This window comes from Salpingoeca rosetta, assembly GCF_000188695.1.
Source record: "Salpingoeca rosetta unplaced genomic scaffold supercont1.19, whole genome shotgun sequence".
NCBI lineage: Eukaryota > Choanoflagellata > Craspedida > Salpingoecidae > Salpingoeca > Salpingoeca rosetta.
Genome location: NW_004754915.1, coordinates 448588 through 458587, shown reverse-complemented (window position 1 = coordinate 458587; position 10000 = coordinate 448588). Strand labels below are relative to the sequence as shown.

General features: G+C 55.6%; 3 protein-coding genes across 3 annotated transcripts in view; 2 read left to right on the top strand and 1 right to left on the bottom strand.

The window, feature by feature from the left end:
* The window catches only part of PTSG_07844 (uncharacterized protein), a 3618-nt gene extending 827 nt beyond the window's left edge, over nt 1-2791 (bottom strand). The window contains exons 1-7 of the mRNA XM_004991592.1: nt 2552-2791; nt 2078-2220; nt 1706-1818; nt 1193-1470; nt 889-968; nt 562-631; nt 238-368 (exon numbers count right to left, since the gene is read on the bottom strand). Coding sequence (XP_004991649.1) covers nt 238-368; nt 562-631; nt 889-968; nt 1193-1470; nt 1706-1818; nt 2078-2220; nt 2552-2579 — 843 coding nt within the window. The 5' untranslated portion in view covers nt 2580-2791. The remainder of the gene's footprint in view (nt 1-237; nt 369-561; nt 632-888; nt 969-1192; nt 1471-1705; nt 1819-2077; nt 2221-2551) is intronic.
* Nucleotides 2792-2875: 84 nt separating this feature from the next.
* On the top strand, nt 2876-5583 carry PTSG_07843 (uncharacterized protein; the record flags this gene model as incomplete). The annotated part of the gene is made up of 5 exons (XM_004991591.1): nt 2876-3590; nt 3819-4133; nt 4310-4428; nt 4560-5489; nt 5569-5583. 5 exons carry the CDS (start codon nt 2876-2878, stop codon nt 5581-5583), a joined length of 2094 nt encoding a protein of 697 aa, XP_004991648.1.
* Nucleotides 5584-6049: 466 nt separating this feature from the next.
* On the top strand, nt 6050-9273 carry PTSG_07842 (uncharacterized protein). The gene is made up of 9 exons (XM_004991590.1): nt 6050-6449; nt 6635-6738; nt 7020-7213; nt 7484-7566; nt 7787-7879; nt 8097-8192; nt 8442-8570; nt 8766-8816; nt 9055-9273. Exons 1-9 carry the CDS (start codon nt 6260-6262, stop codon nt 9078-9080), a joined length of 966 nt encoding a protein of 321 aa, XP_004991647.1. The 5' UTR covers nt 6050-6259; the 3' UTR covers nt 9081-9273.
* The last annotated feature ends 727 nt before the right edge of the window (nt 9274-10000 follow it).

Below are 10000 nucleotides of genomic sequence, written 5' to 3'. Positions count from 1 at the left end.
ATCACGTGCGATGGGACAGTAAGGGGTGGGAGGGTAGCAACACCAGCGGTGGTTGGCGATAGATGGCACAAGCAACATGAATACTTTCCACTGATGCCATCTCACCAAGCACCAACCAACCATCGTCACCACTACCTCGACCAACACCCTCAGCTGCTCACATCACCACCAAGCACCAAACACCTAGCACCAAGCACCAAGCACCAAGCACTGCACCACAGCAACTGCCGACTGCACCTTGATGAAGTCTGGCAGCCGCTCCTCAAAGGCGCGTCGGACGTGCTGGTGTGCGGTGATACGGGCGAGGGCGACGCAGATGGGGCCGCACCCAAACTCGCGGTCCTCAAACACAGACCCGTCCAGCGCAGCTGCAGCGGTGGTCGTGGTGGTGATGTGCGCGTGTGTGTGTGCGTGTGTGTGTGTGTGTGTGTGTGTGTGTGTGGTGAGGTTGGTTGCATGTCATGGAATGCGGCGATTGGAAGCGCGTCAAGAAGAACAAATCACACAGCGGAACGTAAACACCATGCAAGCATGCATGCATGCTTGCAGGCATGGGCTCACATTGGATGCACATTTTGAGGTCGCGTTCACAGCACAGAATCTCTTGTGCAAGATCGGCATCGTCGCCGTACTGCCATTGCACATTGAAGGGAAGAGGAAGAAGTGGTGATGGATGAGAACGGCAGGGTGCCAGTAGAGTGGACATGGTGGTCGCATGCAACCGCAGCCGTATAGGAAGGGCAGGCATACAGTAAAGACTGAGATGTACGCACACACACACACACACACAGCCACACAGCCACACACACACACACACACACACACACACACACATCGAATACACGTATGTCAGCAGCATTGTGTGTGTGTGTGTGTGCGTGTGCAGACCAGGCGGGCGAGGACGATAGCGGCGAGCGAGGCGCCGATGCACCTGGACTTTGTGATGCGCAGCAGCACCGACACGGCGCCTGGTGGTGGTGATGGTAAAGATGGGGCGTGTGGGACAGGTGGCGATGAGCCCATATGCATGTGCGGATGTGTTGACACCATAAGCACGTACGCAGTCACAAACATGCAGGAACCACGTCAGGCACACCGGCATTCATTGAAACAAAACTGAGCGCAACAAAACACACACGCATCCCCTCGCCTCTGCCTCCCTTTGCCTCTGTGCAACAGACATGTGACGCACGTTCTCGGTCGAGGTACATATCGGCAGAGGGCCCGGCGTGGAAGATGATGCTTGAGATCCATGGCACGAGTTCGCGCGCGATGTACCCTTCAGGCTCATCATCAAAAGCCTTATCGAGCTCCTCGACAAGCAGCGGCAGGAGCTTGAGCCAGCGGGAGTCGAAGTAGAGGTTGCTGCGTTGGAGGCCCGGTGTCTGCTGCAGCTCGGCGCTTGTGCGGATCATCATCAGCAGCAGGTCGCTCAGCACCTCCGGATCGTTGCGGTAGTGCGTGAACACGCTGTCAAAGGTGGCAGCGGCAGTGGTCGGGGTGCGTGTTGATGAGGATGATGGCGGTAGGGGTAATGATGATGGTGATGGTGGTGATGATGATGATGATGAGCATCGGGTGAGCGAGTGATCGGTCGGGTAAAAATAAAGCATTGTCATGGCCATGTGCATCCTCGCAAACCGCTCACGCTGCATGAATGCACCTTCACAGCTGCACCTCAACCAATACACACAATCACACGTACAAGAGGAGGAATTCCTGGGCGTCTGGGAGGTTGCTGCTGATGTCATAGTCGAGGTATGCCTCGTATCGAGCGCGCAGCAACGTCAGGCGGAGCCAGCGCGAGCTGTCATCATCCTGAACACAATGCGATACAGCATTACACGTATGAGCTGGAGTGCTGCGTGCGGTAACCAAAACGCCCAACAAGGAAGTAAGAAAGGGAGGGAGGGAGGGAGGAAGTAAGAAAGGGAGGGAGGAAGGAAGGAGGGGAGGGGGGAGGGAAGGAAGGGTGGGTGAAGGAAGGAAGGAAGGGAGGGGAGGGAAGGAAGGGTGGGTGAAAAGATACAAGGGTGGATGGAAGCAAGCAGGTTGTGTGTGGCCTGCTCTTGATTACCTTGTGCAAGGGGAAAGGGGCGGGCTCGTCCTGCACGTAATCGTTGAGGAAATGGGTGGGATAGAAGGCCTGCACCGAGGGGGGAATCACAACATGCTCGTCTGGTGGTTCTTCCTCAGTGCGTGGCTCCGGAGAGCCTCTGGCTGTGTCAATGTCATGATTTCATCAATTCATGGATGGATTGTGGCGTGGTTGAGGGGAGAGAGTGGTTGAGGTGAGAAGACGGAGTGAAGCAGGAACAACCACGTGCACAAACACACGCACGCACACATCCACAAACACACTTGCAAAGACCTTTAACGTCTCAACCCGCGCGCGCACACACACACACACACACACACACAAAGGACACACACACACACACACACACACACACAACGACACACACACACACACACACACACACACTCTCTCTCTCTCTCTCACTCTCACCAAGGACACACGCACACACACAAAGGACGCACTCACACTCACCAAGGATGCTCGCCAAGCGCCGCAGCATGGGTCGGTTCCAATTTCAAAAGTATCTTAGGCAGGGGAGCTGAGTTGCTGCGGATGTCGTGAGCGAACAGAGCACGAAGAGGCGGTTCGAATGAGCCCCGGATGAGCCTCAGAGGTGTATGTGGGGCCGAGAACGGGTTGATGCAAGTTGGGGTGGTTGGTTCGATGGACCATGTCACTAAAATTTGAAAGCTCACTGGAAATCGGAGAAAATCGATTGACAATCTCCGATGGTTGAATTCATGGCGGAAAACTGGCACACATACCAATCGCACACAACCACACCAAGGGACTTCAATGATGGACAGCGCCGCGCACCGTTTGCCCTTGGGTGGATCCGATGGGGAGCGCGGTGAGGGTGCAGAGAGGTGGCCAGACGTGGCTCTTCCGCCGTCGGGGGAGATCGCACAATCGGTGGATGAGCTGGTGCATCGACTCACGGACACGGAGTTTGATCTGCCAGACTTGCCCGGCGTGGATGCAGCGCTGGTCAATGAGCTGAGGCATGCCCTGCAGCATATGCGCACGTCCTACACGGTGTCGGGCACCTCAACATCCGATGCACGGCCCAAATCGTCCGCAGCACTGCCAGACGGCGCGCACTGCACGCAGGACGAGTCACACGATAGTTCTGCGTGTGAGGACGACGATCACGATGAAATGGTGGACGATGAGGATGAGGATGCCGACACATCAGCTGAACACGCACGCATCTACCGGCAACAGCGCACAGCTCCACCCACGCATGCCATTGAGAAGAAGTGCAAGTGCGCCTCGGGCACATGCTTGGATTCTCTGCCGCGGTCTACCGTGCAGCAGATCAGGGCAGAGTACGACAGACTGTCACAGCATGCCAAGCGCATTGCATGCCAGAGCCTCCTGGCGACGTGTGTCTCTGGAGCGGCAGGCACACCCCCCAAAGGCAAGCCCCGCAAGAGCCGCGCCAAACGGCATCATGACGACTCCGTCCCCGTCACGACGCACCGACTCCGCCCCAAGTACTGTGTGTTAGGTGCGTGTTAGGTGCGTGATTGCTGAGGGCTGTCCGTGTGTGTGTGTGTGTGTGTGTGTGTGTGTGTGTGTGTGTGTGTGTGTGTGTGTGTGCGTGCTTGCGTGCTGACGAAGGTCATGCTTTGTCGGTGCCACGTACATGAGTGGCACTGCAAGCCGCGCCACTTGCTCCCAAAGCACTCCTCATTCTCACAGCTTTATGCACACATGCCCTGCGTGCCATGGTCAGGCGCAACTTTGTGCAAGACGTCGTTCATGAAAGTCACGGGCATGGGCTCTCGCATGATTGCCAACGCACTTCAAGACCTGCGCAACGAGCACGTTGTGCCGACTCCAACGAAGCGCCCGGGCAACACGAAGAACGTGAAGCACCCTCGCACCAAGTTTGCCCTCGCAGTGATTGACGCCATCGCGCGGGTGGATGGCCTGCCAAACCCTGGACAGCGGGGCCCGATGCTGCTCCTCCCCGTTGACAAGACCAAGAAGGCAATGCATGAGGACTACCTGAGAGTGCACAAGGACACATCTCCAAGCACTACTGGAGGTCAGCGCACCGCTCGTGCAAAGGAACACCCCCCACAGTAGACACACACACATACACACACACACACACATACACACACACACACACACACACACACACACACACACACACACGGGACTCAAACGCGAGCGAGCGCTCACTCAGCTTGGCCCATGTCGTGCTGCTTGTTGTTCTAGGGGATGCCCTCTCCTACGGGGACTTTGTGTACGTCTGGCGTCGGCATATGCCCTGGGTTGCTAGCGACAAGCACCGCACAGACCTCTGCAACCGCTGCATGGAGTTGCGGCGAACCAAGGTGGGCTGTCACGCACACCACAATTTTATCCGACCATTTTGCCATGTTTTTGTGAAATTTTCTGCAACTTGGCCGCCAGCCGATCAACACATCCCATGATGATGCCGTGCATGCTGGTTGCTGACTTGCAGAACCACGTCCAGCTCAAGCTGCACTTGCTGCCCACTCGACTGGAGCGTGCGTTCTACCACGCCCACGCACGCTTCGCTGCCCTTCACGCCAACACCTTGGCATTGAGCATGGACAAGGCTGGGACGTGCAGGCTGCCACATCTCACCCAAGAGCCCAAAGACATCTACTACACCACCGGCTTGGCTGTCGATGTTTTCGGCATTGCCAACTTGGGCACGGCGCATCAAGTCAACTACGTTGTTCCTGAGACACAACGCGCCATGGTGCAGGGCGCAGACTTCATGGTGTCGCTTCTGCACCACGTGCTGGAGGGCTACCCAGAGGCTGAGCGTGTGTACATCCTGGCGGACAACACGGCGGCGCAGAACAAGAACAACTGTGTGATGCAGTACCTCAGCGCGCGCTCAGTCCTGCGTCATCAGGAGATTATTCTGCACTTCATGATCCCGGGCCACACCAAGGCTGCCAACGACGCCCACTTTGGCGTGTTCAAGCATGCCTTCAAGAACAAGGACGTGTACAACCCGCGACAGTTTATGGAAGTTATTGACGGATCGAGCCGAACAAACAGCGCTGTGGACGCGTCCACCGTCAAGCAATCCGCATTCTCGCAGTCCTTTGAGCGCGCGGGTGCTCGAAGGATCGCGGGCATCAGCGACTTCCACCATTTCTGGTTCCGGCCCTCCGCGCCCGGGGCCGTGCAGCTTCGCGCCCGAGCATCAGAGGAGTGGTATGCATACACGACCCTCTTCCGCCCATCCAGCATCAGCGAGGACCTGTTCAGCCACGTTGCACCTCTCGAGCGCTTCCACATATCTAAAGAGCGCCAGCAAGACTTGCGTGCCCTCCGTGACAAGCACCTTGCTCATCTGTCACACGAGGACCAGCAGAACTTCTTCCCAGATGGCTACGAGGCCCAGTTCAACGACGTGCCTGCACACTCGTCGCCGCTCCTGCCGCCCCTGCCGCCACCACCACCACCACCACCACTACCTCACCAACCAACAGTCACACGGCATGTAGCTACTCACGATAACGCCACTTAACGTGTGCCTTGTGTAAGCAAGCGCATGGATGCGCTGTGGCCTCTTCTTGACAGTTTTACCTGAACCCCCCCCCCCAGCCTGCATAACCGACCACCTGCCCTCACCATGTCTTTTCAATAAAATCGCTCAAACTCGGTCCAGGCAAGGTGTATGGTCAACCCAAGGGGTGCAATGGACAGGGCACACGCAGGGCTGCAAATCATGGTTTGACACCTCAGACACCCATACAACGCCAAGATCGCCTCAGATCTCGAAACAGCCATTTCTGCCTAAGATACTTTTGAAATTGGAACCGACCCGCATAGTTGATTTTGGAACCAACAGCATAAAATGCAGGCAAGAGGTGATTGCAATTTGCAACTGTGTTTGGGTTTTTGCAATTGCAGGCACTTGCAAATGCAACGCGGATGACGCAGCAGCAACGACGGCAAATACAGCGTGCAAGAAAGCAAAGCAAGCAACAGACCAACCAAACGCCCACGTCAGACCCCAGCCGGCTATCTCGCGAACGGCGCGGCGTTCATTCTCACACTCATCACATCAACGCAGCAAACAGGAAGGAGTGAACGACACACACACACACACACAAGCACACACACACACACACACACACACACACACACACACACACACACACACACGTCGACGGGGAAATGTCGATGAAACTGGCTGGCACAGCCATGCTTGCTGCAGCTTTGGTGTTGACGATGATGGCCTGCGTGGGCCACGCACATTGGTCCCACCAGCAGCACTCGCATCATGCAAAGAAGGCGCTCCTGAAAGATGTCTCCGTCCTCACCCTGTCCTCCGACCAGATGACAACCGGAAGGCGCTCGCGTCCAGGTAAATACCAAGCAAGCCTTGTGTGGTTGTGTGTATGTGTTTATGTGTGCATGTGTTTTGCGTGCGTGTGTGTGAGTGCGTATCATCTCTCTCCCTCTCTGCTCGCACTTGTGTGTTTGCTTGTTCACTTGCTTGCTCACTTGCCCCATTCCATTCCCACACCTCCTCATCACCTTGCTGTGCAGTCCCTCAAATGACCTGTGTCGACGGCACCGCCAACTGCCATCGAGATGTGCTGCCAACCGTCATGCAATGCCGAAACGTCGGCTGGGACGGAAATGACGTGCAGGTGTGTGTGTGTGTGTGCAGGTGTGTGTGTGTGTGTGTGTGTGTATGTCTGTGTATGTGCGTGTGTGTATGTGTGTGTGTGTGCATGCAATTTTGCGCTATTTTGTTTCAACCTGTCTTGCACAGGTCTGCCTCACTTCTCCAAGCACACACAAACCCATACACACAAGTACACACACACGCACATGTACAAAAATGCGATCAAGCGCACATTTCCAATTGGCCGCTCTCACATCGCCTGTTTTGATTATGGGTGGTGCCTCTTGTTGTGCGTGTGTACAGTGGCAGTGCACGGCGGAGCTGGACAACTCAGTGAAGCTTGGCCGTACAGACGTCACGTGCGAAGGGTACGACTACCCGGACGACCCGTATATCCTGGCCGGCAGCTGCGGAGTGGAGTACACGCTGGACAGCACCGGCAACTACGGCTCCCGCCATGGCAAACACCACCACCACCATCACCACGCAGGCCACGCGTGAGTCGCTGTTATTGTGTGTGTGTGTGTGTGTGTTTGTTTGTTTGTTTGTGTGTGTTTGTTTGTTTGTGTGATTGTTTGTTTGTTTGTGTGTTTGTTTGTGTGTTTGTTTGTGTGTTTGTTTTGTTTGTTTGTTTTTGTTTGTTTGTTTGTTTGTTTGTTTGGGTGTGTGGGACTCTTTGTGTGAATGTGATTGTGTCTGCGTTTGACATGGCGACATGGCCCATCGCCGTCGTTGCTCACTTGTTCTTCATTCCATCGTGTCTTCAGTTCATCTGGTGGTGGCAGCAACTTCCTTCTCATCTTGGTCCTTGTCTTCCTTGCCTACCAAATGTACAAGTGGTGCTCTCGAGGTAAGTTGGCGTGTGTGTGTGTGTGTGTGTGTGTGCGTGCGTGCTTATGTGTGCGCTTGTGTGGGTGTGCGTGCTTATGTCTATGTGTGTGTGTGCTTGTGCTTATGTGTGTGCGTGTTTGCAACCGCTGCTGGCTCTCATCTCCCCCACCATCACTATAATCCGCCTTGCCATTCCTGTCTGCGTGTCCACATCATCATCATCATCATCGTTGTTGCAGGTCGCGTTGCGCAGGAGATGTACGGTGAGGGTGCGATGGATCCAAATGATTTTGGACCAGGCGGCCGCTTCCACAACACAGCGCCCCCACCAGGTACACTCCTCGCACACGCAGTGACAGGGACAGTGATGGTCGTGCTGATGTTGAGACCGTTCGCCACTGTCCTTTCGCACGTGACTGCACCAACCATCCCACCATCTCACCATTGCCTCCTCACCAACCATCAATCATCATCACCAATCATCAATCACCAATCATCACCATCAATCATCATCACCAACCATCAATCAATCATCATCATCATGCCCAGGGTACCCCGGGAGCGGCCCCGGCTGTGCGCCGCCGTCATATCAGCAGGCGATGAATCAGGGCGCAGCCGCACAGGGCGGGTGGAACTTCTGGCATGGTTCGTCCGTGTGTATGTGTGTGTGTGTGTGTGTGTGTGTGTGTGTGTGTGTGTGTGTGTGTGTTGGTTGCGTCGTTACTCCCCGTTCCCAACCACAAACCATGAACAAGCGCTTTCGCCTTTGCTGTGTTTTCTCCCCCTCTCAACCGACTCATACATATGTGTGTGTTCTCATCCTTGAACCGCCACACCCACCCTTCCTCCTCGTCCTCGTCCTCGTCCTCCTCCTCCTCGTGTCTCGCCTTGCAGGGTTTGGCCTCGGCGGGTTGCTGGGGTACCTGGCCCCCCGCCGCCGCGCATACTACGGATATGGGATGCAGCCGGGCTGGGGTGGAGGCTACCGCCAGAACAACTACTACTACAACACAGGCGCCAGCGGTGAGCTGTCTCGTGCGCGGGTGCATTGTTTTGATTCATATGGCACTTTTGGGTGATGATATGTGCACCATTTGTTTTATCCAGGTGCCAAAAGCACACGCAAACACACACACACACACACACACACAAACACACAAACGTACATAAACTTACAACCTTTGTAACCTGTCTGCGCATCTGTCACCTGCCTTGCAGCACGTCGCTCGCCCTCGCCTCCGCGCAGCAGCGGCACGCACGCCAGCACCGGTGAGTCGCCGCGGTGTTGTTGATTGTGTTGCGATCGAATAATGCAAGAAAGGAAAACGAGGGAAGATTGGGGGGGGGGAGGTGAAGGGTGACCCTGCAATTCGCCTGTCTCTCACTCACACACACACACACACACACACACACACACACACACACACACACACACACACACACACACACACACACACACACACACACACACACGCACACACACACACATGTACACGTGCGCTCTCAGGGTACGGTGGAACGCGTCGCAGATAAACGCACTCGACACATCCTCCGCTTGCATTCCCTCCTCCCTTGCATGCGTGTTTTGCCTGCTTGCTGTGGTGGTGCTCTCCTACCTTCCCCCCTGTGCGTGTGTTTCGTTTGATGATGTGCCAGACGATGTGAGAATCAACGAACGCAGCTGGAAGGACTCTCCGAAAGTCCATGGAAGATATCTCTAATCCTCACAACTCAGCATGGACGAGGTTGATGATGGTGATGGTGATGTGAGGGTGTGGTTGTTGGTGGGGAGGAGTGTGGTGGCGGGCTTGGAGGCACTAGCACAGACACGTGGGTGCACGATAAGCTGGGAAGGCAGTGCCGTGGACGGTGCTGATAGCTTACATGATGGGTGTGGTGGGCGAGAGCACCACCGCTGCTGCTACGACTTCCAGATTACCCGCCCGTGTTGTGACCAACAACCACATGCCAGTTTGGTTGTGCAAGGGCAGCAGATGTCCACTGTACCAGTACGGCACATTTTGCGAGATGTTGCAGATAGTGTAGCGCAGCTGCACACGCCGACAACTAGCAAAGATATCACGTCTGTCTGGCACATCCGCGTGCAGACTCGACGATGGACGGTGCAGCCGGACCTGCAGTGGTCCCGACGCCTCATGGCGCTGCTTGCAGACCGGCAACGCCATTTTCACATGATGAACTGGTTCAGCACCATCGGCGGTGGCTATTCACAGCTCGCACAGGTACGGTCACACAGTGGATGTGCGCGTGCGTCTTTGTGTATGTGTATGTGAGTGTGTTTATGTGCGTGAGAGTGAGTGAGTGAGTGAGTGAGTGAATGGGTGAGTGAGTGAGTGAGTGAGTGAGTCAGTCGGTCAGTCAGTTGGTCAGTCAGTCAGTCGAGTGTGTGTGTGTGTGTGTGTGTGTGTGTGTGTGTCTGTGTTTGTGACTGT